The sequence below is a fragment of the Amblyomma maculatum genome, chromosome 1 (genome assembly GCF_055883805.1).
Source record: "Amblyomma maculatum isolate TAMU_Amacu chromosome 1, ASM5588380v1, whole genome shotgun sequence".
NCBI lineage: Eukaryota > Metazoa > Arthropoda > Arachnida > Ixodida > Ixodidae > Amblyomma > Amblyomma maculatum.
The window spans coordinates 370,033,013-370,060,523 of record NC_139344.1 but is presented as its reverse complement, the minus strand read 5'-3'; the positions used below and the strand labels follow the sequence as shown (position 1 = coordinate 370,060,523).

The window sequence follows — 27,511 nt, the reverse complement described above, 5'->3', positions numbered from 1 at the left end:
AAGAATATAACTCGCTAGGCTCGCAAACGAATGCAGTAGAGCTAACGCTCTAAAATAGCTAGGAAGGCTTGGACTCCTCTTAAACCGATTAAGACGTGCGAAAGCACGTTTGATAAGTATGTTTACGTAAATAGTGGTCTATCAAACATTACGTAACCGAACAGAAAGAATCGCATTCTTATTCAAGGACGATCAACCTGAAATTTACACCCGGAATAGGGGGCGTTAATGCGCAATATGGAAACTAAACGCGAAAAAGAAAAAAAAAAATCGTACACTAGTTTAGATGATTGATGTTATGTTTAATAGACACAATAATTGAACTGAATGCGTTATACATCGTCCCTTTGAGAAAGTTATCGACATTTCTTGACATGATCGAGTAAGGGAAGAGAACATTGTTTCCCATTGCTTTGATTTAAATTCGTTCTGGGATGCTTGATTCCAGCATAGCCCCGGTTTTCAAGCGCAGGGAACAAAACTGCTCTCACGGACTGACGAGTATCTGCGCTCAGAGGTGAAATTTCAAGCGCAGCTATCCGAGTTACATTTCGACTCATTGCTAGGAAACTTGGAGATACCACATTAAAAACTTCAGCTGCGCAGTAACAATAATAATTAGTGGCTACACATGAACGACCCAACGGCATTGTGTTCCTTCGTGTTGACAAACAAACGCGAGATTCAAGCACTGGAAGGCACAGCGCCACAGCGCGGCTACCCTCTTCAACCAGAGCCCGCATAGTACAACTTGTTCCTCTTCGATGTATCGGGGTAAACGCACGCACGCTGCATCTTCCGAGTTTCGCGTGGTGTCGGAAGGAGCGAAGTAAAGAAGAAATGCACAGCCACAAACCTATCGATGTCCACAAAGAAAAGAGGCAGAGAACAAGTTCGCGGACGAACTACACCACTGCGACGATTATGCATGCAACATGTGCGACTGATATACATTGTGGAGTTAGGGGTGGTGGTGCCCTATATATGTTTCGCAGATCCATGACTGTGAGGGACAAGCAGACAGTCTCAGGGGCCGCTGCTCGAGGCCGAGTTAAACCCGCTCCTCGCGACATCAGTTACTCGTTTTATGGGCGGGCGCTCAACCCGAAGTCGACATAGCGCTTGTTTGTTGGCGCAGACATGTTTCGTCGTCCGTCCCCGTGGGTTGAGTGGTGCCCGGCCAAAGAAGACGGCGGAGAGGTAACAACAAACGCCGCAGCTCATAAATACACTCGAATGGTGCGTCTTGTGGCAGGGGACGGAGGTTCTGAAAGACTAGCCGTGGTCCGTGTCGTGTGTTCTCAGTGCATGCTGAGCGGAACGAGGTTTGCGCAGCCCAGGTTCTCGTCAGTAAGCGTCAGCACGTCCGTGCCGTACAGATGCGGTGGCGCGCTGCACGTGATGTCGTTTCGCTGCCAGAACCGGTCCAGGTAGTTGGAGTTGGTGAACGCCCGGCCCACCCATGTCAGGTTGCAGTCGCAGTAGTACTGGTTATCTGCGCAGTCAAGGAGTAAGAGAGAGTAAGAATCAGATAGATCTGCAGTTCGTTTGACATGAAACAGGCTGCGGTCTCGGCTGCTTTAAGGCTATTTTGAAAGTTTAGGCCCAACCAGAATATCAGTTCAGTTCATCGTGCTCAACGTCCCGTGCGACTAAATCTCCGAGGGACGCCTTGCTGTGGGGGCTCCTGTACGTCTACACAGTACTCCAGCGCCTTGCTTTTCACCTAGGGCAGCTTCCACGGCCGGGATCGAATCCGCGTCCTTGGGATCAGTAGTCGAGCGACCAACCAACGCGGCGGGTTAACAAAAGTGTCTCCTGCATAATTTGATGTCAATAGTTGCTTCTGCCGGTAACAAGACTCAGAGAATGAGCTGCAGTCCCCATACAGCTACACACCTTAAATCTACAGTCCTTACATACCAGCTGTAACGGCGTTACAGCGGCTTTGTGGGTATTAAACTGGCGAAATGAATGAAAACAAGCTAGCAAGCAACAAAAAGCTGCATTACCTACGAGCAAAAAATGCTAACATGCCCATGTCATCTGCAAGGCCAGTCACGCTATACACAAACCGCGTAATGTGTGTGGTAATCTAATTTAGAGTGTGACTGTCCATGGGTGCTCATCAAACAGGAGCTTACCTCACTGTAATCACGGCAGTGATATTTGCCTTTCAATACCCCCTCAAACAGCCGTTTCTATTTGAGGCACACTGCGATCAGGTGCTCGCTGCAGCTAATGTGTCTACAAATATACCAAGTGTATGCATCACCGCACCATACGTGCAGAGGCGGAACCCGACAGGGCAGTCCAACTGTAATATTCGTTGCTGTTTTCCCTATGTATTTAGGAGCAGTTCAATTAAAGCAGAGGTGGTCGTGTCACATCGCCCAGACAGCTCCTCCCCAAGGTTGTAAATACAGGCCATTCGTGTGCTCTTCGAAGACAACTACACTGGAAACGGCTTCACCGAATTATTCTTCTCAGTAAAGATTTGTTCTTTAAATTTTTGAGTATGTTTATGTTTTACGGTAGAAACATGCGCTTTTATAGCTAAGAAAGGAAATGACTGCAATAATGTTTTCGCTAATCGATTCTAACTCGTGATTTCTGCGCCAAGACTCGTTGCCAAGGTTCTGTGATATAGAGTTAGTTGTATCATAGCGTGATCCTCGACCAAGCGTCGCCAATGCATACGCGCTGGTTGATCCCGATGTAGCAGGCGCGCACAGCCGGCTAGGGAGCTTACATGTTGTTCCACGGCGCCGCGCCGCCCCGCTCACGTGTAGGCTCCCTACAGCCGGCCGACGTAAGGCGCCATCTGGCGCCCTTAAGGTGATCAGCGCATGCGCACTAAACCGCCAGATAGCAGATCATTGTACTGACTCGCGGATCTCACTATAACTCCATTTTGTGGTGCAGCGCAACTTCTAGGATTCTCTTGGAAAATACGACGTCGGCGCAGAAATTTGGTTCCGAAGTCGACAGGTAATGACGACAGCTGTATCTTTTTCCTAGATCACAAAAACGCTGTTTTTAGTAAAAAGTGATCTGAAATTTATTAGAACACGATTTCGTGTCGATGCCGGGCAACACAAAATCGCCCAACAGCGTCCCTTCAGAAGTCCACAGGCATCTTGTTCAAGAAGGACCATTACCCACCTCGCTTCGCCAGTTCATATCTCCGCACATAAAAACGGCAAAGACTGCCATTGAAGAAACGAAAGACGTAAAGGCACGTGCCCGGGCTGACGTTCTTGCGCCTGTACCGATAAGATAAGCTGACAATGGCTGCGAAGCTTTGTATCGCAGCAATGTGCGCAACACTGCAAATGACCTCCACGCGTGTCTAATTGGCAGCGATCGAACCACGCGATGGAAACTAAACACACTTTGGTCAAATCACCCTCCCTTCATCCCCTTTGCTTCAACACTGGTCACTCGTTATCTGAACCGTATTGTTCACAGTCAGAGACCGCTTATAATGCGGGGAATTTTTAAAAATCACGTCATCACCCCGCTCGTGACCCTGCGAGGTGTAATAATATGATACCAGTGGGGTTTTCCTGTATATACAGTGCATGTTACTGAAGACCCTCTCCTATCTTCTCCCGGTGCAATTAGACGATGACGACGACCTTCGTCTACTGCCGGCGATGATGAAAGCTTGCCTCTGTGCTCTCGACGAGATGTCACGATTGCACTGGCTTTCGAGCGCTTCACATGATAGCCAGACAGACAAACTATAGGCGCACATGGCGTGATGTCTTTCGGCTTACGAGGAAATCTGCTAAGTGCTCACCGGTCACAAAAAGGAGTGGGCAAACAGAGAATCGATATCACTATACCATTTTTTTTTTTACGTATAAGCCCGGAAACTTGCCAAGCCCGTCCGAACTTTTCCTCCTGGTGCCATTACCTTCTTTAAATAAAGTACGATTGGCTGATTGATTCATTGATTTATTGACTGGTACTGAACCGTCGTCATGAAAGTATGCGCGTTATCACGGATCTCACCTCAAATGGCAGGAGATCAGAGTCAGGGATAAAGGAAAAATGGATAGACCGCCGACGTGGGAAAACAGCAGCATAATTTCAAGCAGCGACTTGAGCCTAAATGTCAACACAAGATTAGCCGGGCGCACGTGCCCGCATTCTGTATACTTGAGGACAACTTTCTCTGGCGATTTCGGTAGGCTTTCGCAATACCGCTTGTTTTGACAATACGCTTCATGCGCAATACTGATTAAAAAAAAAAAACTTATGTAAGCATGGTTGCATAAGGAAACTTTACGCGTGTGGAGGCTCGAAATATGTCGGGTCAAAAATGAAACCGAAACGGCACGCAAACGAGGCCAGATACTTCTGAAGTATATGGCGTAGTAGCACTGTAAGAAAAGCTCCAACCCTGCTGCCTTGGATGCATGGCCGCAACAGAAAGCTATCCCCGAGTACAGCGCGATATACCCGGATCAAGGCCAGCAAGCGCATAATATATTTTAGTGCCAGTAATCCAGAAGTTCAGAGCCTAACAAAGTCGTCCAACGCTCTGTGTCCCTACGCTTGAATGCCCGCTGGCGGTGCTTTCACGCACGCATACAAAGAAACATAAACCGTCGGAGCAGACTTGAACCCAGAAATATCTCGCGGCAACCGATTACGGAGTGTCCTACAGCTATCGCCGTACCCGATTGCACTGTGTATTGAATTGCATGCAACGCACTCTCGCGCTGTGCATTGCACGCCGTTGCCTGCGTCAGCTTCCATCTGTACACGCAAAAGCTTTCGCACATCCTAATCGGTTTATCTACGTCAAAAAAAAAAAAAAAAAAAAAAAAACTACCATTTTTGGCTACGACATTTCGGTTACATCGTTTATCCTGCGAAGTCTTACATAAAAGCTGCAGCTGTTAACGGCAGATAACAGAGAAACTGACAGCTAAGGAGAGAGAGAGAGAGAGAGAGAGAGAGAGAGAGAGAGAGAGAGAGAGAGAGAGAGAGAGAGAGACTAATTGTTTCACGGAACTCGGTGGTTTTCCTTAGTCCAGGATTCCAATGGCTTCGGCTGCCTCCCGGGCCCTGATGAGCAGCTTTCGCTGCTCAGGGAGACCCGTGTAGCCCACCTCCTCCTCTCACTCTGTTTGGCTGAGTGCTCGAGTTTGATATTTCTCTAATTGTTTTTTGTCAATCCATATATCATGTGAATGATTTGCGACACTTATCCGCATGCGGTGCACGTGTTTCTAAATTTTTCGGGCCAGATTGTATTGTAATTTTCTAGGTTTGGGAAGGTCTTAGCCTGTATGTTCCTCCATACTACTTCCTCCTGTCTGCTGAGGACTTTCTGTAGTCCTGCGTATCGTTTCCTTCCTGACCTAGATGGTGCGAAAACAAAGGGAAAAACCGAACAATTATGACCACTATCGCTAATCTCGTGATAAACATCACTCATGCAATTTCAAGCACGTCCCATATTGTTTGAATCCATCAAGCCGGCTCTCAGCTGAGTTCTCACAGTCACAAGGTGTGGAGCCCGCACTATCGCCACCACTTGTTGAAGGAATCGAGCCAGCGCACTAGTGCTGCCGTGTGCAAGTGTCTCATAGCTATCGCAACTATTGTAGATAAAAGCGAGGAAGGACTCTCGTTTTTACTGCTCTTTATGAATCCCTGACGATGGGATCAAATCATATACACCGAGTTCGGGGTACCCATATTCTTGTTATGATATGGGGGTGCTTTGCTGTATGTTTGAGGCTACTATTGGAGATATAGTACTTGACTTAGAACATCAATAAAGCTTTTGCCAATCTTAATTTACTTTTGCGCAGCGGTCAAAGACAATGGCAACCTGCAGTGAAGTTCACAGTGCATATCATAGCGCTATAAAGCACAGCGAAACAAGCAAGGAGTTTTTTGGTCATCCGCAACACTTTTTCATGGTACCGGTCTTTGCTGATCAAGTTTTGCGTGCTGTCATCTAACTGGGCTACATGGAGAAAAGCTAGCTGGTAAACACTGTCACCTACATGCATGGTTCTGGAGGTTCAGAAATGCGCGTTTGTAGCAAGCCAGCATGTCAGGAGAGCAGTTTGGAGGGTACCAGATGGGCTTCTTATTATGAAATTGTGCCGCAGTACCCGGGTTAGAACCCGACCTCGGCGGCTGCGTTTCGATGGAGGCGAAACGAAGAGGCGTCCGTGTGCTGTGCGATGTCAGCGCACGTTAAAGATCCCCAGGTGGTCGAAATTACTCCGTAGCCCCGCACTACGGCTCCTCTTTCTCCATTTCCACTTTCACTCCCACCTTCCTCCCTTCCCTCACGGCGCGGTTGAGGTGTCCACAGAAAACAAGTGAGACAGTTACCGCGCCTTTCCCTTCCTATAAAGCAATCAATCTTATGAAATTGTCATGCAGCTGTGAGGATCAACAGTGAGGATCAAGTACAATCCTTTTGCAATGTATGAGAATAACAGACCGCTAAAACGGGCTTTGCCCATTCGGCTTAGCTTCACCATAACACATTAAAATTGCTCTTACTGTTGGCTTTTTTTTTTTTTTTTGCGCTCCCGCGCTGTTAGGATAATTGGCACGCCTGCCTAATAACTACCGCATTTCGTTCAAACGATGCCTTCAAAAAGAAGGTATTACACAAACCACACTTTCAAATGTTCATTCAACGTTGGAAATACTTTCTAATGTAATACATTTGGGTCATCATTTTTTTATCGTGAGACGGCCTCAAACGTCCACTTAAGTTATTTATGTCCAAGACTCCGCAATCTATTATGTATATCGTAAAACGAGCTTCTTGTTACGTTTCCGTTCACGGAAACAATTTATCTGTGCCCTCGTGTACAGATGCTATGGATTCACTTTTTTTTCGCCGCTATTCCTTCACTTGGCATTTCAAGATCAACGATGTCTAATCGTTAACCTCTAACTCGTTACCGTGGCAGAATCCTTCAATGCTTACTCTGTCTGAGGCTATTATTATTATTATTATTATTATTATTATTATTATTATTATTATTATTATTATTATTATTATTATTATTATTATTATTATTATTATTATTATTATTATTATTATTAAATTTCTGTTCATTTTAATAGAGCGGCACTTTCTGCCGTGCACATCCAGCAGAAATGCGGGAGAAAGGAAATGAAAGCAGTGGAAAGGCTCACTCACTGCTCATCTCCAGTAGCCGCAGGTTGCGCAGCACGGGCGCCATGGAGCTCTCCGACAGCGTCACCAGGCCGTTGTTGCTGAGGTCCAGCAATGTGAGAGCGGGCATCTCGCTGAACATGTCCTCGGGCAGCGAACGGATTCTGTTGTGCCTGAAAGCGAGAGACGGTACAGTGGAGGGTCAAGAATTAACGAGCTAGCGAGCAAGCTTCTGCCTGCTTAGCGTAGTGAAGTCAGTGGTCTGATTAATTTATAGGAAGGGAAAGGCGTGGTAACTGTCTCACTTGTTTTCTGTGGACACCTAAACCGCGCCGTAAGGGAAGGGAGGAAGGTGGCAGTGAAAGTGGAAAGAGAGAAAGAGGAGCCGTAGTGGTGGGCTACAAGGTAATTTCGACCGCCTGGGGATCTTTAACGTGCGCTGACATCGCACGGCACACGGACGCCTCTTCGTTTCGCCTCCATCGAAACGCAGCCACCGAGGTCGGGTTCGAACCCGGGCACTCCGGCACAGTAGTCGGGCGTTTTACCACTGCACCACCCCGGAAGTGAGTGGTCTGGTCTACACATAACGTACACTGCGTTCGAAGACAGAATAGGGGACAACATCGCCTCGAGCGGTGTCATGTCGCCACCAACAAGACCAGCAGCATATCTCGGTTGTGTCGTGCACCACACAAAAGTTATGGGTCGCAATATATTACACGAGAGAGTATACAATTCGCCGTCGCCGTATCCCACTTTGGTTTCGTTTGGTTCGTGGGGTTTCACGTCCCAAAGCGACTCGGGCTATGAGAGACGCCATAGTGGAGGACTCCGGAAATTTCGACCACCTGGGGTTCTTTAACGTGCACTGACATCGCACAGCAAACGGACGCCACTCCGTTTCGCCTCCATCGAAACGCATCCGCCGAGGCCGGGATTCGATCCCGCTTTTTTGGCCACAGTAGTCGAGCGCCTTAATCGCTGCGCCACATCGGCGGGGCTTCGGCTCTGGTTTTGTCGGTAGTTTTCGGAACGTGGTGAGAAAAACGGGGCCTGCAGTTGAGGCGGTGTCCCATTCCATCCCGTACGGTTCAGGTGTCCACGGAGAACTATTACAGATACTACACCTTTAACTTCGTATAAAGCAAGTTGCGAATAAAATGTAGTTGTGCGCCTAAATATTACATCTCCGCCTAAATACCTACTACATCTGGTGCGCCAGATACATCTTAAATCCTTTCCCGAAAACAACGCAAACAAAAAAAAAATGCGAAATTAAAACGCGGTGTTAAATAAAGAAAGCTTGAGCGTCATTTCTTTCTTTTCTTTTTTTTTTTTTGCGCCAAACCAAAGTTTTGTAGCAGCAGACCTGGTCTATTGTATAAAAGCCCTGCCGCGGTGAAACAATGTGCTCGATTACTGAACCGAAGAAAGCGGGTTCAATCCCGGTCATGGCGGCTGCCTTTCGATAGAGCAAATAAGCAAGGCGTCCATGTGCTGTGCAGGGTCAGCGTACGCTAGAAAATTCCAGGTGGCCGAAACTTCCCAAGTCTTCTAATGAGTCGCTTTAAACAAATCTAATTGGTGACATATATCGTACGTTATGTGTCTGATACTGCCTGATGCAGAATTTTCGAGGAGGAAACCAGTAGCGAATGTCTCAGACAAAATCTTCGCTTTGGCTGAAGCTAAAAAAAAAAAAAAATACACGTTCCATAATTTTTTTTAGTCAGTGCATACACTTTCTATTTCTGCTTCCATTTTTCATTTGTATCGTTTCTTCGTACTTAGATGATAATCGGCAAAAGGAGTCGTTTCAACCAGTAATTATCGTACAACGCGTCATCACTGTCACCTCTGCGTAACCTAAAACACAGTCGTGATATAAAGGCACTCTTAACGAAAACGACGAATTCAGGCTTTTCTGACGTGGCAGCAGCAGCTGATATAAAAGAACACAGATCGGTCGGCCCGTATGCGCAGGAGCGGTATATAGATAGCAGACATCTCCCCAACAGAGATCACCTGGCTCTCATCCCTAAGGAATCCGAAGAACTGCTCGAGTGGGTTTCTATATCAGCCACTTCCTTGGCCGAACCTTTCTCCCTCGCGTGCTGCTGCTTCTCGGTTCAACACTTGCTTCACGGAGTTTATCAGATAGGGCCGTCTCGTTATCTTCCAGGAATGCCATTACCTCAAGGCTCGTCTCGCTGCACGTGCATCATTGCAGACAGCAGCAACTTGCTACTGTCCTCAGGACAGAGGCAGAGAATGAGGAGAATACGAGGACAAAACAGGCGAAAAACAAAAGAACTTGATTTGATAAGGTATAGGCGGGAAAAGAGATTTCATGTCAAAGGACCCTGAGCCCTTGTTTTTCGCATAAACGGTATTGATACGTTTGGTTTAATGTCCGAAAGTGACGCGTAGTCTTGACTCTACTAAGGCGGGCTCCAGAGTGATTTAGACCACATGGTTTCTTCTTGAGTACTGACTATAGTACTGACGCCGCACAGCCCGTGGTCGTCTTGTGCAGTTTCAGTTCAGTTCAGTTCAGTCGTTCAGTCGTGTCCGACTCTTCGTGACCCTATTGACCATGTCACGCCACGCTTTCCGGTCTCTCACTATCTTCCTAACATCACATAACTTCATCTGCAGTGCCTCGAGGATGCCATCTAACCATCACGTTCGCTGCCTACCCCTTCTCCGGCGATCCTCAACCTTTCCCAACATCAAATCTTTCTCCAGCGACTCCTCTCTTCTCATCAGATGACCAAAGTAGCTGAGCTTTAACTTTAGAATTTGACCCTCCAATGAGCAGTCAGTGCAGTTTACCCCATATATACGCGACCGCATCACGTGGCACTGAGCTTAGACCGTCGAACGCAGCAATCGAACTTCCAGCATCTACTGAATTCATCACCGCGCCGGATTGAATTCTTTTTAATGCTCTGGCAATATAGTCCTCTGTAAGTGAAAAATGCGTGGTCTAGAGGAGTGTGAAGCATTTGCATCTCAGTTTTCCTGGGGAATTAAGCGAACACTTTTACCCGTCTGGACTGGGGAACCACTCATTTCCTTCCTCCGGAAGACTATACCTAACCACAAACAGCGGCGGATTTAAATAAAAAAATCTGCCTTTAAAAGTATGGCGATACAGTGTTAGCTGCTCCGGTGCGCAGTACAGATTGCGAGCCATCGTCTGTGATTCGTTTAATCAACAATCCCCGAATGTTTGCCTCTACTAATTATAAAGTATACCGATAGCATGAAGTGGTAAAGAAGTAAGTGAAGTGCCGACCGACAAACATGTGGCTTGGGACGTTTATGGTTTCACTTATGGGCTCTAGCGTCCCAGCGCCACCGCCGTGGTGCAGTGGTTAAGATACACTACTACTGTGCCAGAGAACTTGGGTGTGAACACGGCTGCCGGCGGCTGCGTTTTGATGGAGGAGAAACGGAGTTGTGCGCGTATGCTGTTTGAGTTTGATGTCAGTGCGCGTTAAAGAACCCCGGGTGATCAAAATGAATCCGCAGCCACCACTACGGCTTTCTTTCTTTCTTTCTTCTTCTTTCTTCTTTCTTTTCTTTCTTTCTTTCTTCTTTCTTCTTTCTTTCTTCTTCTTTCTTTCTTTCTTTCTTTCTTTCTTTCTTTCTTCTTTCTTTCTTTCTTTCTTTCTTTCTTTCTTTCTTTCTTTCTTTCTTTCTTTCTTTCTTCTTTCTTTCTTTCTTTCTTCTTTCTTTCTTTCTTCTTCTTTCTTTCTTTCTTTCTTTCTTCTTCTTCTTCTACGAGAGACGCCCTAGTGGGAGGACTCCGGGAATTTCGACACCTTGCGATACAAAAGGAAAACGAAGCGCATCAACCTACTCAAACGTCACGGACACAGAAAATACGGGAGGTGGGGAGGTGCAGATAAGCGATACCGAAGACCGGTCCTAATTTCTTCAGGTAAGTAATCTCTTTTTCTAGCAATGCTACCGAAGGAGCGCTTACACAATTGTCACTCCTTTTCATCAATCAGCACACCCGGCCCCGTTAACGATCGACTAAAGGAGCACGATGCGTCTATGAGATCTCCTGAGTCCAGCTTCCAAGGAGGAAACAAAGATGATGCCCCGGTGCCCAAAGTGGTAACAAAGGTGTTGTCAAGATCAGCCTTGTGTGCAAAACTTGCGGTCGTTCAAACGGTGACCGGTTGAGAAAGCGCGCTATGTCATAGCAGACGCAAGCCTCAAGAGTAACTTCACACTATACTGCGCAGAATGCCAGGAGGGAAAGTACAAACCCAATCCCTCTGGCCGTAGATCATAAAGAAAAGCTGGAATAATGTCAAACACGAGGTCTCTGAGCTTCTTCACTATGCCAAATATGTGACGATGTTGGCATTGTCGGAGAAAGAGATTGCTTATCTGGAGAGAGAGAATTTTCTTCGTCCATCGCTTACCGATACGCCCCCTGCCGTATTTTTGTGATGCTGTTGTTGCTAGCCCGCATAAAATTTTGAATAAAGTTTGAGTAGGACTGTGCGTGCTTAGTTGGCACTCTTCGTTTCCCTGTTGTGTCGCACCCCCGTGCAACAGTATGTATGTCAATTAGTAATAGGTAGCGTTTTGTGTCCTTATCTGTGCGCGATTTTAAGTTATGCCAATTTATTATTATTATTTTTATTATTATTTTTATTATTATTATTATTATTATTATTATTATTATTATTATTATTATTATTATTATTATTATTATTATTATTATTATTATTATTATTATTATTATTATTATTATTATTATTATTATTAACCAAATCAACTATATCAACTTCATGCCTTGACGAACTTTATATACCCCCCGTGCTCAACTCTCGATGCAATGGCTTCGGAGGTTCGATGCTCACTTTCTCAAAGAGCTGCCCGAGTCGGCAGCTTCTGCTAGCTGTCGTGACGTCACAGGAGGTCATGTGACGTCACACACCTTGCCGATCAGTTAGTGCCCGGTCATGTCACCTACCTACTATAACCCCTGCCCGAAGCATCCTGGTGACTGTTCACTCACAGCACTTGTACGAGATTTTAAATTTTGGTGTTAAAAAATTAACGAATTATGTGTGAAATGACAAACTGCTACTGTGTGGGGGGCAGGGACTCTCTGTCAGGCTTTCACATAGCCTTTAGTCCCTGCCCTCCTCTCGCTTGTACGGGAAATCAATAAACCAATTCCAATTCCAATATACTGGTATTCATTCTGCGTTCAAATGAACTAAACTAACATTTCTTTCACGGCTTTGCAATGACAAATATATTTCTCAATGTGCAAGAATTTCTTTACGGTATAACGGCAACTAGTTTTCTGCCCTTCAGTCGGTGCTGTCGCCTTTCGTAGTGTGATCGTCTATTTTGCGAAACTTTGACGGAGTGTTTTTTTGAGAAGGAAATCTACTATGGTCCATGTTTCGCTCGGCTCTGCGAGGGTTAACTGCGTTACACGTAGCCTATATACGTCAAAAGCCTTTCCAGTCCACAAAGGGCGCGGAACGTGACAGTTTCCCTTGAGCTCCGTGTGACGCCGCGCACAAAGGGGTAAGTTTATCGCCACACGCGTGTAACAATTCTAGGGCGCAAGCACAGCAAAAACCATGGCATTGTGTGCTGAGGCTACTGGGTGCCAAGTTCGAAGGGCAGCGTACCGAAAACAATCAACCCCGGAGCATATGTAGGCTGATTAGCGACCTACGCATCTCTTATGTACATATCATCAAGGCCTGTAACCCTGACTCGGCACGGCTATATTCCTTCCGGAAGAACAATGAAATAAAGTCGCCTGGTCTGGAATCCCGTGCAATAAGGCCATTTTCTGCAGGATCTGCCGACTTCGGGAACGGTCGGGCACGTTTCACCCATTGTTCTTGTGACGCAACTCGCCCTCGGTGCAATTGAGCCCTTCATAGGAATACGGGTAATCATCGTCAACATATCGCAACCATCCTCCAAGTTATTAAGCCCGCTATGGAGCAAATGCTTCTTCGCCCACTGACCTTCCCGTTCTGCTCCAGCCAACCTTATGGAAACAAATTTCCCAATCTGCTCTCCCTGCAGGGAAACTGTTGGTAGTGGGCAGCCTTATATGCACCAATGGATTAAAAAAAAAAAGTCCTTCATGAAACAAAACGGCGCAGTGTCGTTATTACAAAGAAAATTTCTCGCTCAAGCAATGAGGGCAGGAAGGTCGACAGGAACGGCAGCACGGGTCTGCGGTTAGGTCACACATGCGGCCTCGAGTATGCAGCTTTTGCTTATAATTGGGGGCACAGGTCGACCCTTCAACCACACCACCACCTGCATCCGCTGTGACGTATAGAGAGTTGCTCCTTTTGCCAAGAACTCGCGGTTATGAACCTGCAAACTGCGCTCCGCCGGCATTCGCAGGAAGCGCCACGTTTCAAAAGTCGGCTGTACTCTTCACAGGCACAATATATAATCGCGTCAAAGCGTCTTGAAATGCACACCGAAGAAAGCACCACCGAAACGTTCTTAGTAAAAACAGATAGTTTGGCTCTCGGTTCCAAAGCAAGTGGCGGATTTGCAACCCAAAAATTTAAAGTTGGAAATACTTCCTCTCCCATCTGCTTCACATTCATAGCGCTGGTGACGAAACCAGGCTTCATGTTTTCAGTGGGTGAGGCCAGTGCTCCGGCACGGCCTCGGATGCCAGCGTAAAAAAGAAAACGAAAAGCAAGCAAGCGCTTAACGTTGCCGCAATAACATTTTGAAAATAGGTCACGGTTGAGATATCTGTCTCATTTTGTGGGATTGTTTAGCTTACGAAAGCTACGAAAGTATTTTTTTTTCTTGTCAAAACATTGTAATAAGTCGATAAAGGATAGCATTTTCCCATTTTCCCCGTTTATTGTACGTAGCTTTACTACATACTCAGTGGGTTCACCAGCTCTTGGCACTCGCTTCTGATTTTCATGTAGTGACAACATTTGCCGTGGAGAGGCTCGATCAATTTTATTTTGAAACGGATAAATATTTGATATTAGTCCGAGAAGGCGATTCTCATGCAGGACAGCATGTATACGCGTTTATTTTAGGCTGCTACGCTGGAAGCACTTCAGACAGTGCATCGTATATTACAGGAAAGAGCAACCGTCCAGTGTACATTCAGACCACACTCAAATCGGTACGAAGATGGGCATGTGTCTCGAATATAAAGCTGAAATAAACGAACACACAGAAGCTTCTGAGCATTGCTGGCTATCGAGTCGCTGCGATGGCACGTGTCTGTCATTCGTAACGGGACCTTCATATCGTCAAACTGTAGGGTAGCAATATAGGACACTCGAAAATAGAAAGCGCTTTAAGATACTTTCGAAATAAGGTCGACTCGAAAAGCAGGCAGAGAGGTGGGAGTAGGCGAGCGCCGTTTTAAGGCGAAGGCCTTTCCAGGCTCACGGTGAAAATCTCGCGTTCGCGAGATTCCGCGAGATGTGTTCGCGATACGTGGCGATGTGTTCTGACGTCGACACAACTTCCCATTTCGGCTAGCAAAGGCCTTCATTCTCGCATGTCGAGGAGAGGAATCCAGAGATGCCGATGTCGTCAATGACAAAGCCAAAGAAAAGAAAGGAATGAAACTATAACAAGTACACAAACACGCGAGATAGAAGTAGAAGAGAAGAGGTAGGCAGAAGAGGTAAAGGGAAGAGGTAGAAGAGAAGGATGGACACAGGCTTTCGCCATTAAGATCTTAAACGATGCTAAATGCAGTCCTGTAATCGTTTCATCACTCTTCACGCCTCTACTTGTCATCACTCTTACAAACTAAAACGTGAATGGGACGGACGTGAATGGAAGTTCCGCGCTTGGCGGAACTCGGTCGTAAACAGGATTGGGCCCAGCATTGAAAACACTTGAAATCGTACTGCGGACCCTTTCGAGAGCGGCCCATGCTGATGCTCCGTTTCCGACCCAAAGTCGCAGCCAGCGATAAAGGTCGCGCAAGCTTCGGCCGTAAGCACAAAGGCCATTGATACGCGAAGGAGACTAAATGCGCATTCTATTGGACATGGTGTGAAAGAACAAGTACGAATCCGCCGTTGGACAACCACTACAAGAGGAAATGTAACACTCCCCCCCCCCCCCCCCCCCCCCTTTTGCTTTTTACTTTAGCGCATTGCAAATGGCCCTTAAGATACAGTTCCTGGTTGCTGACCCGCACTGGAAATGAAATCTTGAATGCTGAATAGTGTTCTGCTTTTTTGCACCGCTTGATGTTTTTATCTTTTTTTTTCTATGCCTTGCTAAAAGCTTCGTTCACAAACACAATGTTCAAGAGTCTAATCTATGCATGAAATTATTCGAACTTTGACTATCATCCAACTTTGTTGCACCACTTTGTTGCACGCGAAGCGAATACAGTTCGTTCGGTTGAAAAGCCGTCGGCGTATAGTAGTAATAGTAGTCTAGTAGTAGTAGTTATAGTAGGAGTAGTCGGCACCAGTGTGTCGCAAATATTCGTGCGGAAAAATCCTCATTGGTCGACAGAGTTATGACATCGAAACCAAATGACCTCGTGCGGGAATTTCAAACACCCCATATTCAAAATAAAAATATATAACTATTTGGGGAAGAGTTCAAATGGAGCCAAAATTGACGAGGAAGTTCCTCTATTTGACGTATTTCAGAAATTAGAGGTAATTCAATGAAATAAATTTGTCACCCTCTCTACAGGTCCTTTGCATGCCAGACGAGCACGCAGCGCATAGGCCCAGGCCCGGGTCTTTTTTGTTCACTGCATTCAAGATATACGATATTTGCACAAGAGCCGTCAGCCGTTTTGACTGAGGTAGCATGACTAGAATTATTTCAATGTTAATAATGTTTAGTGTGCTTACTGTGACATTAGTACCCATCCCAAACTAACGTTATTAAATCATGAGCACATCGAAGTGTCACCTATCACTTTTGATACCAACCACCCTTCATGGCCTCTGACAAGCTTCTGTACGTAGGCCACGAAGGGTCATTGGTACCAAGCGTGTTATAAAAGCACCTAGTGAACGCGTTGCTGTGCTTATGACATACAAATGTGATTCTGAGATGTGTATGTTACATAATAATAAGTTTACAACTGAAATGATTTAAAGTGACAAATTAAAAAAAAATTCGCGCAAATAAAATGCGGCGTGAAGGAGCCTTTGCGTCAATTCTTACGGCGAAAGCTTAAGCGTCCGCCTGTATTTTTTTTTTTTGTTTCCCCTTCATCCACACCACGTTTATATTACCAAAAATTGACGAAATTTAGCTTTGGTACCACGGAACCTTACAGCGGAAAGAAGCTGTTTTTGTTTTATTTTGTTTTTTTCCCCAATGACAGCAGATAGGCGTGAGAACTATGGAACGCAGTGACTATTCAAGACAGTGCACTGTTCCTTAAGTTTTTTTGTTTTTTGTTTTTTGCGAGTGTTGTTATGATATCACGCCACAAGAAACTATTCTGAATGAATTGTCGGAATTTGTAGAAATTTAAAGTTTGATTGCTTACGGTGGTAAAGAAATCTCCTCCAGGGATTCCTGGTTAAAATACAAACAGCAAATCGGCAGCAGAATGTATGTAAATGCAGCCCTAACAACGTCTTCATGTTCCACACAGGCAGTTGAAATTCTCATTTTAGTGCTTGTTGAGAGCCAAGTTCTCGTCCTCTATTTCAAAATAAATTCTTCAAGTGGTACGGAGCTGATTAAGTTAGAGAACTCGTCCCATTCTGGACAGTAAGCGAAACACGGAAGTAAGACAGACAGACGAAGGACTGTGTCTTGTTAACTTAGCTCGTTCACCTTTTCGCCTTCAGTTGGAAAAAAATAACTGCATTAATTTATGCACCCCCATTTTTTTTTCTTGTGTTGTTACGGTGAGGTAGGCACAAAAAGAAGCAGTTCAGATGTGACGCGCAGAAATAAGTAAAAATAGAAAAGGTTAAGGTTATGCGTACTCGGTAGCCGCTATCGTTTATGGACTCCACGAGCGCCAAAACTAGCTACAGTGACCCAGATAATGTAGGTGGGACACACCCCCGTGGTACGATTGTCCAGATTGCCGTGATTACAATCTTCGCGATTTTCTGCTTCTACGCCGCGCAGCGACGTATGTTATCAGGAAAATTCGAAGCGCTCTAGAATCGCTAAAAAGCACAACACGTTTACAAACTGTGTTAGGGATGATTGCATGTGGCACCCTACCCTGTGCGGATAAGCTGCGTATATATCCACTTTAGAGAAGCATTAAGATTCCTCGTTAAGAGTTTTGGCAGCATCTGATCGTAAACTGGAAAAGGGTTTAGCTAGTACACGAGTCAATGCATCGTTTTGGAACAAAGCGTCCTGTCTCTATCTTTAGCATGGTGACCATTTGGGCTAGTTGGTGTGAATCTAACATACTGAACCAGCGAAAGACACAGACCGGCCTCGGCGGCCGCTTTTCGATGGAGGCGAGAAGCAAGGCGCCCGTGTGTTGTGCGATGTCAGTGCCCGTTAAGGAACCCCAGGTGGTCGAAATTTCCGGAGTCCTCCACTACGGCGTCTCTCATAGCCTGAGTTGCTTTGAGACGTTAAACCCCACAAACCAAACCAAGAAAAGAAGTACACGGGACAGCGCTGGACTAATGACTGAGGTTTGATCGAAGAAACGGGCAGCCAAGGAACAAAATGGCACATGCGTATCAAACGCTCTCAAGAAGACCAGTAAGTGTCGAGTCAACACAGTATTGCTAGAACGCTGGCAATCATAGACAGCAAAGCTTCACTTATTTCGTTTACTATACCTACATGCGCACACATGCTTAATAATCTAACCGCATTAATGGTGAGTATTAGTGACGCGGTGCGCTAATGCACTTGTAACTGCCTTGCATCCTAATGGGATAAGCCTCCACAAGCTCCTTTTCCTGCCTGCTCTTTCCTTTGCCGATTACTGAAATACTGTGAAAGTAAGGAACACAGTTTTCTCATGGAGGGCACTTATTTTGGTCTGACATATTTTTGTAATAAGTTCGGGTGTTCACGTGTGCGGTCATTCACGCATCTGCCAGTATGACCCGTATATACCCTACCACGAGAGAAGGGAATCTTATATGACATGATTGGCACAATTAACGAACATGTTGGTATGCTTTACAGAGCGCCCATGGTAGCTTGCTTTCCTTTTTTTGCACTTGGAAATTCTTGAACACAGGCCTGAGGCCTGAAAGCTTATGGGATGCTGAAAAGACCCCTTTCACACCATGCCCTTGTGCTATACCTGCTTTAGGTAGTGGGAAATGCCGTGAAGATAGGGTACTACTTCGACTTTTTCTTTCTCCAGCTTAGTAAACCTGGGCCTTAACTGTACATTGGTGGCACGTCCGATGGTTTTTGTGAATCCACTGATTACCTGACGACAGTTCGAGTGCACCTTTAAAGTCAGTACAGCTCACGAATCACAGAAATGGTAGTGATGTGAGTGACAAGGAGCAAACATAAGTTCATGATGACCTATAACTGCTGTCTCGAAGCCAACAATGGCACGGGCGGGATATGTGCATGGTGCACAAAACAGATTATTGCAACGGAGTGGACCTGAAAATAATGAAAGTTAAGAACGGGGCTGCAGAGGGTTGGGTGACGAGGCGAGATAAAGAAATCGTAATATAATGGTCGTATATCTGGCGCACGACAGGGATATTAGTAGGAGAGGCCTTTACCCCCACACTGGACACGAAGGAGCGTACCCGGTGGTGATGGTGAAGACGTTTTAGCGTCATCGGACAGGTCAAGTCCAGTGCACGAAAAATGCCTGTCCCCCCCCCCCCCCCCCCTGACCCTCAATAAGGCCTGCCCTATACGCCAGTTGCGACCACCGTATCTCTGTGAACTTAATAATCTCATCATTCCCTCTGACTGGCTGCCGCCAATCAGAGGGAATGATGTTCCCCTGATGTTCCCCTGAGGGAATGATGTTTCCCCTCTCCTGATACCCAATGTTATCCCATTAAATCACAACTTCTCGATTCCGCGCTTTACGTGCCCCATATGCTTCATATTGTCGATCTCGGTCATTGCCAAGTTCATTTTTTTTTAATCCACTCTGCTCTTTGTCCCTCAACATCACCCCAATGAGCGATCCCTTCCGCAGCTTGCTGCGCGACTCCTAGCCTTATATCGAGCTTAGGGGTCAGCTCCCAAGTGTCGGCTTTAGTTCCGAGGTTCGGTAGGGTCCATCGGTTATGTACCGTCTGCTGCAGAAGTTTGCAGCCCAACGCGCCGGGCGGAGCAGCAGTATCGCTCCCGAGAGGCGGCGCTGCGCTCGCCGGCGCTGCCTGGTGACGCAGCTATAAAGAGCGAGGAGGTTTGTTCTCTTCCCCTCATCCCGCGGCTGAGAGCAAAGATGTGCGATATCAACCGCGGGATGAGGGGAAGAGAACAAGCCTCCTCACTCTTTATAGCTACGTCACCAGACAGCGCCGGCGGGCGCAGCGCCGCCTCTCGGGAGCGATACTGCTACTCCGCCTGGCGCGTTGGGCTGCAAACTTCTGCAACAGACGGTACATGCCCTCATTCTTAGAGGTATTAGGGACTCGTTGATTATGATTACTGAAAACGCACTGAGGCGTAGTGAAAGGGTGGTTCGTCGTCCATAATAATGCAGAGGCCAGAAGGATCACCACGTAAAGTTGGGCAAGATAGTATTTACTCATATACAAAAGTATATCAAGCGGAACCAGAAAAAAAAAAAACAGGCAAAATAAAGCAGGCAAACGAGTCACTAAATCATCAAGGTATTATTTGAACAATTGACAGCAGTTACATAGGACAACCGAAGCACTGCAAAGCGCAGCACAGTAAAACACACACGCACGCACGCACGCACACACACACACACACACGCACACGCACACGCACACACACACACACACACACACACACGCACACGCACACACACACACACACACACACACACACACACACACACACACACACACACACACACACACACACACACACACACACACAATAAACAAAAACACTTGCTGTGATCATCCCTGTGAGCGTTAGACGTGCGTTTGTAGCTCTGTATACATATATTCTGTCGTTCCATCAAACACAACTTCTAGCGCCTCTGAGCCTCTTCACCCCCCCCCCCCCCCCTTCGCGCTTTGTTTAGCTGCGCTAAATACTCCTCGCACAATGTCGTACAAAGAAGTACAGGCCCGAGGTGTTTGTGTACAGCTGTACCGTGAGTCGTGGAAGCTGCGTGGGCTATATAGAGCAACGGGTGCTCGTGTACACTCGAACAGAGAAGGCCATGTTGCCGGCCGACAGCACTTTCTGGAGTGCACGCGGCAAGGGGTCGCGCGCTGCGACTATCAGCTGCTGCTGCCGATGCCAGACCGTCCGACTCAGCTCCACCTTCGTGTACCATGGGGCGGCCGGCGCCACAAAGGCGCGACTTGACCCTCTGTCGAGCCGTTTACACCACGGCTCCGGGGAAGCATGTCTTCAATGAGTTTCTCACGCTTATTACTCATTGTTTCAGCGCCTATCAGCAGTAATGATTACCCTGAGAAAAATGAATAACACCATAAGACTGGGCGGAGGAAAGGACTCGCATCTGACCTGTCCTAGTAGCGCAGTTTTCCTTCTGGAGATGCTTCACCGAACTTTCCCTGAGTTAACAGTATCTGTGAAAAGTCTTAAGACCACAAAGTTTGCTTCTTACTTGTGTAGTGAAGCATTCAAGGCACCCGACAAGTTGCAAAGCTCAGTAAAGTGCAAAGAACCATTGTTATAGCCTTCCAAGACCGTTTGGGTTTTAAGGGTTCGTCAGTACTCTACTGTGGGTCCCAGAAGCAGATGGTGCGGTCAGAACACTTTCGAACAAGGTCTTACTTTATTGAATCTGCATTACGTGGCACGTTTTTAATAGCCCTTATATAGGAGCCTGCCTGCTTGAGCTAGTTGGTTAGGTTGATGCCTTCTCTGCTTCAATTCTATAGCCACATTGTTCGCTACATTGTGAGCTCGTTCAGACAGCTTGGCTAATTCGGTTTCCGCAGTGCAGTGCCACTTACATGAAACGATGGCTTTACCATAGTTTAAGCTACTTGCATACCAATCAAACGTATTGTGTGTCATATCGTGAAGAAAAAAAAGAAGAAAATTTTATTCATTGATTCTATAGTGGTACATCGTTACGGTTATGAGGTGTTCTTTCTTTCTGTCGCTATACACGCGGAGCAAGCACGAAGGCTAGCAAACGAGACAGCGTTATTAAGGACAGCAGGAGGGGGTTGCTGTAACTGGAAGATCTGGCTGGCATCGCGATCAAAGGGACTTTGGCAAAGCTTAATTAGAGGCGCGCAGGACGAGAGAAACGTCGCAAGTGAACACAGGACAGGCGCCGACAGTACATAACACTTTTTCCCCCACACTGACTCTTTCGTCACTGGTTTGAGAGTTACACAACCAAGATCGCGGTACACAGACCGGCTAAACAGAGCGCTGCCCAGGCCTCGGTGTACCTATCGTCTGAGCTGTTTCATTGCCATAAAAACATACTGCCCAGTACCCTTACAACATTTTGACGGCCTGGTGTGAAACGTTCATTTAGTCCCGATCGACGCGAAAGGCTTTCGCTTTACGGGATTAATTAACGTATTTCAAGTACAGTGCAACGTGTTCGTGATCTGTTCCAAGCATCGGTCGTACTTTGTATATGAGGAGGAGGAACATGAGGAGGAAAGGCAGGGAGGTTAACCAGTAAAAGCAACCGGTTTGCTAAAATCGTTACCGGCGTATTATACGCGAGCAAATGTGGCGGCAAAGGAGAAAAAGCAGGCGATTTAAATTCGAAGCTGAAGTGCGGAACTCTGGCGCATATTTCGTTACACTGCTCATGGTCGATGGATCCAGAGGTGCCGCGTGCAAAAGCGTTTGGCCACACTATGTACAGGCGAGAAGAATGCAGATCCCTATAGGACCCTTAATAAATGCTCTTTAGTTTGTTCTTGAACACAGCACAAACCCTGTGCTATGGTAAACTTATCTTTAGTAAAATGCCGATGTTCTGGACTATTTTTGATTCATAGTTTGTTGCTTGATCATGACCAATGTTATCATAAAGCCTGCCTGGCTACCTGATTTGACAGTGACTTATAGGCACCATTACTGAAATACGAGAGCTAGTGAAACGATACTGCGAGTGCAAGTCAGTCAAAAAAGAAGACTGGAATGTGCATATAGCCTGGAATCATCATCGTGGTGCTTCTTTTCTGTATTGACACTACCATGCTTAGGAATGTTTGTGGGTGTCGGTGATAACGCATTTCTGGGTCGCTTTAGTGGGCCGCCTGTACGGCAGTACAACCGAGTAGTAGCGGTAGCGCTACCAGTATAAAAAAAAATGACTGATTTAGTCATTAAACGAAACGCTGTTTATGACCGTCCACGATGGAGGGGAGTCTTCAGAGTCCAGGACGCCCGTTCGATAAGTGACTGCTGGTCGCTCGAATCCGAGCTGGACAGGGCAGCCTCCAAGAAAAAGGAAGGATGGGAGGTGAGTGTTCGCATGAGAGTTCTGTCCTTTGATGAGTAAAGAGAAGATCTGCCTACTACAGCAGTGCACGCGAGAGACACTAATCAACGCCCCCAAAGATAACGCTCTTAATTCAAGGGCAAAATAGGGACATGGTGCAACGACCCGAATTGTTAGATCACGCGCCTGCGGCTACCGTTGATATCATATGCATTTGAAAAAAAAAAGAGGGGGAAGTTGAGAGAACACTCGATTGTACGCACACGTTCCTTGACGATCGTGTTATCTTTTTATGCAATCAAGCCTGCTCAAGTGCCACTTCTCATTGAATTAGTGACAGGCTTGATTAGAGTTTGACCTCTGACCTTACAATAGCAACCCCGCTCGTAATCGGGAAGCCATCATTCACTTTACCAACAGCAGTCACGTCATGCACATGACGGCTGAGGGGAGCCAACGTTCTCATCACTTTCATCTTGAGAAAATACACAGCGCGAACAGAGACGACGGACGACGGACAACACAAGCGCCACAAGTCCACATCATTGAGAGAAATATGGACTATCGTACCAAACTGAGAATCAGGGAAGCGCTCCTTCACGTGGTGTCGAACAATGTGGGGCATATTTGTTTCGAGTGAAAGTGCGGAAAACAAACGAAAAAGGTCAAGTACCCTGATGTAGGCGTTATCGGCGGCGCGCCATACAGCGCGACGCCTGTCGCTTGGAGGACGCGCGCGCCAACTGCTCAAGACGCCGGTGGCACGACCTCAGCCCACGCAAAAAACAATACTGCTATCGCGCGCACGTGGCAGCGACAGAAGCGCAAGTTAGCGCGTATTAAGAAGAATTGATTTCGCTTAAGGATAGCTTTTAGAAAGTAGATGACCTGGGACCCAAACTTCGCATGTTACTAGCAGCATGGCCGCCAACAAACTAAACCTCGGACATTGGTTTCTCCGGAGCTTTTGGTTAGACGACATGTCTTACACATCGCGACTTCGACTCTCAAAGGCTGTCTTTAGAGGCTACACTGCACTGTCTGAACTTTCGTGCCACTACCGAAGCCATGATTTTGAGATTATGACCCCAACTTTCGCCAGTGCAGAAAGCTAGCAAGACATTACTGTACTGTAATGTTTCGAAATATCCAGACCAGAATGGAAGCCTATATATATATATACGACTCAGGCCTAGATCTGAACAGAAGCCTATATATCCACCTTTCCAGAAAGTGGTCGCTGGTCGCCGCCATAGTGCTCACCGGACTGCATTTTGAGTTTGTTGCTAGCACGGTGGAAGCCGCAGCGGAACCGGTTTTTCTGGGCAAAATACAGTCCAGCGAGCACTATGGTGGCGCCCAGCGACCACTTAAAGACACGGCCAAGAATCTTGTTCCTCTCACTGTGTGGGTCAGCTCTGCCAGGAATTACGTCCAGTAGAACCTTTCCGCACCTCTTTTATCTTGCTCTCGCCCAGATCTTAACTAAAGTCGCATCACAGAGCTTTGTAACATGCATTTTTATTTCATTTGTGTGTAATCGTAACTTGCATCCACAGACGTAAGATGAGATTACGGATACGCCGCCAGCGAATATTGACATCCAATTAAAATCCAAATCCTGCAAGATGCACTTTTAGCTGACTCTTCGTGAAAGGAATCAGAAAACAAATGTTGTTGTGGCTGTAGGAAGAAGGAAAAGAAAATGTACGGGCCTGCTACTGGCTCTTTAGCTGAGCCACCTCCGCTGCCTCGTGCAGACAGAAGAGAAAATAGAAGAAAAAAAAAGAAGAGGGAGTGAAATACGCGTACCGCAACAACAGCCGTCGTCCACCACCGAAGCAGTGGCGGGTGCAATGACGGCCTACAACAGATAAAATTCGGTAGCAGGCTAGCCCCCGCCGCAAGCGGCGGTGACCTGCCTGTCCCAGCCCAGTCAGGGCCAGGATCAGCCACCATTCGGGCTCGTTATGAAATACACACGAACTGAGATCAGCGAATGCGAAATTCGGAGGTCGTGGGTTTGGATTCAGCCGGAGAAATGCGTTTTGCTTTGATTTCTGATCGGCTATTTCTATGATTAATATTTCATTTTGACCAACGAACACCAAAAAGGAATCCCCTGCTTTACGCGGTGTTAGCGGCTGTTGGTACCCTCTGTAAGAAGTGCGACAACAGAGATGGTACTCTTATAGTGCCATATATCCTGACGTGTGCAATACCGAACTCCCAAATTTCGATGTTCGCTGTCAGTATGCACAAACCACTGCTGGGCATGTAGGACTAGCATCATGTCCCCCTGAAGTAGAAGTGATGTCCCGTCTGGAAAATTTTTCATGTTCATGAAACTCTATGCGGTAGATTTTAGTGAAAATAGAGTTTCTACGGAGTTTCAGGACATCTGAAGAAACAAAATCACCTCACTCCAAAACTGACACAATTCTCGATGTATTGCCGCAGAATAAAAGGTCTAAAACCGAAAATTTTGGTTCTCGTTGAGGGAATAGCCGGTTACGGCATGAAATATCACTGCGAAGTACAGCAGAACCCCCCCCCCCCCCCCCCATTGTTATATTTCTGAAAAGAAAAACGCACAGGTAGCCTCCACACCTGCCTTGTCTACTCCCTTCGTCCTTTGTCGCTGCGCTGTTGCGTTCAGTTCTTCCATTATTACTGTAGCTTGCACATACGATGTCTCGGAGCTACATAGTGCCGAAAAAGAACATTATACGGGTGGCTAAAGGGTAGCATAAAAGCTTAATGACCCTGCTTTGAATTTTTGTCATTGAATGAAGCAGGGAATCAGCAATGCACCTAGCGCTAGAATCCCAGTCGCGCTGATTGCCCTTGCTCGTCCCATACAATTTTGTTCTTTTCCGTAGGTCTAGCCTTGTCGTAAACAAATATTCCTCACAAACCACTGTTTCAGGATCCAGCACGAGTAAAGGTATTCCGAATGAACTGAAAGAAGCCAAGAGTTGTACTTCGTTTTCGTCCACCTGTGCCTACAGCTCGCCAAACGTTCAACGTGCAGTCAAAATAACAATTTCGCGCTTAAACAATGGGACGTTATGTCCGTGGATGAGGGATCAAGTACTAGTCGCCTACAGAGGTACAAAGGCCCCAACGTACCTGAGTGAGAGGACGCTGAGGCAGGTCGCCGGAACGGGGAACACGTTCCTCGAGATCTTTTCCAGCCTAGTGAACGAAATCTCCAGATCTCGAATCTCCAAGCCGACGAAGGCACCCTCGTCGACAAACTCGAGGCTCCCTCCTTGCACCATGACGTGCGTGAGGTTCTTGGGCATGAGAGCGAAGCTTTTGTCCAGCTTCGGAAAGTCGGTCGAGAAGATGAGGAGCCGCTGCAGGTTCTTGAGGCGACTCAGGGCGCTCCAGTGCAGGTACTCGAGACCCTTGGCCCGCTTTATCTCGATCATAGTTAGCGTGTCGTCGAAACCGTCGAAAAGGTTGCTGCTGTTGGACACGTTCGAGAAGTCCGCCATATACGTGTACAGCTCGGTGACGCGCACCCCTCTGAAGACGTCCGACGGCGCATCCTTGAGGTTATACTTGGACAGCTCGAACTCGAACACGAACGAGCCGCGCAGTGCGCTCAGCGCGTTCTTGAGCGCCCTACGGTCCACGTCTTTGCACTCGACACGCTCGTAGTTGTGGAAGCTGGAGCAGCTGCAGGGGCGCAACACTTCCTTCTTGGGACACGCCGCGTGCGTCGGGGTGGCCAGTTGGACGATGATGGGCAAAGAAAGCAGCAGCGTGGCCAGCGTAGCAACAGACCGGCTCGATCGGGATTGAGAAGCCGTGGCCATGACTGCACGATGCGGCGGCGGTATTTTTTTTTTATAAAGATAGCGTGGATTGGAGACGCCGTGTCCGTTTGCAAGTCGTCGTCCTGGACACCGTTCTTCCCCGCCGCTGTGCTTGCTACGCCGGTGCTGCTGCCGCGGCTTCTTATTTCTGCTGCCGCCTGCGCCTGCTGTCCCAGCCGGGACCTAAAAGAACCGCCAACGAGTGTCGAGAACAGCAGCACTGGCGCTGGCGGAGAGCCTCACTGATAATGTCCCAGCCTCACCTGCTGGACGCCTCTACCTTCTGTCTCCCCATTTCTCTTCTCTTCTATCTCTATTTTTTTTGTTCCCTCCGCGGGGCTCAGCTTGGATGCAGCGGACTGGCCGAGCGTGTCGCCCTCAATGTCCGCGCCGGGAGTTAACATCACTCAACCGTCCGATAAGGGACAACCGAATTTCGGAGATACGACACCAGGTAGCGGAAGACTGCGGACACAGGGGCCACTCAAAAGCCTGTAGGCGAGCCCGAGATAAAGGGGACGGGCATCTCCTTTTGTTACTTGTCGTTCGCTGTTCCTGGGGTCTTTCTTGCCCGCCGCCGCTCCTGCCGCTTGGACAAGAAAAGCAACCTCGGAGCGTGCCTGAGATACGCGTTCCCGCGAGCTACCGCGAGCTCGCCGGCGGAATTTCCAGCTAGACTAGCGCGTAATTATTGTCCTCTACAACTCGACCCTGCTGGCTATATCGTCGTGGTCCGGTCGCGGAAACCAGGACAGGTTTTTGGCACGAAGGAGTTGAGGATCTTAAACGGTTTTTCTTTACCATTCCTTCTTGGTTTGTTTATCATCTCTCTTAAGTGTCCTGCATTCCGACGCTCGCTGCCGTCCAAAGATGCATTTATCCTCCTGTATGATATGAAACAGCTGGCCTTCTCGGCTGCCGCCACGAATGCGAAACAATTCTCTCTGG

At 47.1% G+C, this 27,511-nt stretch overlaps 2 protein-coding genes across 2 annotated transcripts in view; both read right to left on the bottom strand.

Moving 5' to 3' along the window:
* Positions 1 to 27,511, bottom strand: part of LOC146208172 (uncharacterized) — a 96,007-nt gene that overhangs the window by 23,538 nt on the left and 44,958 nt on the right. The gene's annotated exons all lie outside the window — the stretch shown is intronic.
* Positions 282 to 26,848, bottom strand: LOC146208174 (uncharacterized). The gene is made up of 3 exons (XM_084591782.1): positions 25,869 to 26,848; positions 7,196 to 7,344; positions 282 to 1,495 (listed from the first exon to the last, which is right to left on the bottom strand). Exons 1-3 carry the CDS (start codon positions 26,561 to 26,563, stop codon positions 1,302 to 1,304), a joined length of 1,038 nt encoding a protein of 345 aa, XP_084447908.1. The 5' UTR covers positions 26,564 to 26,848; the 3' UTR covers positions 282 to 1,301.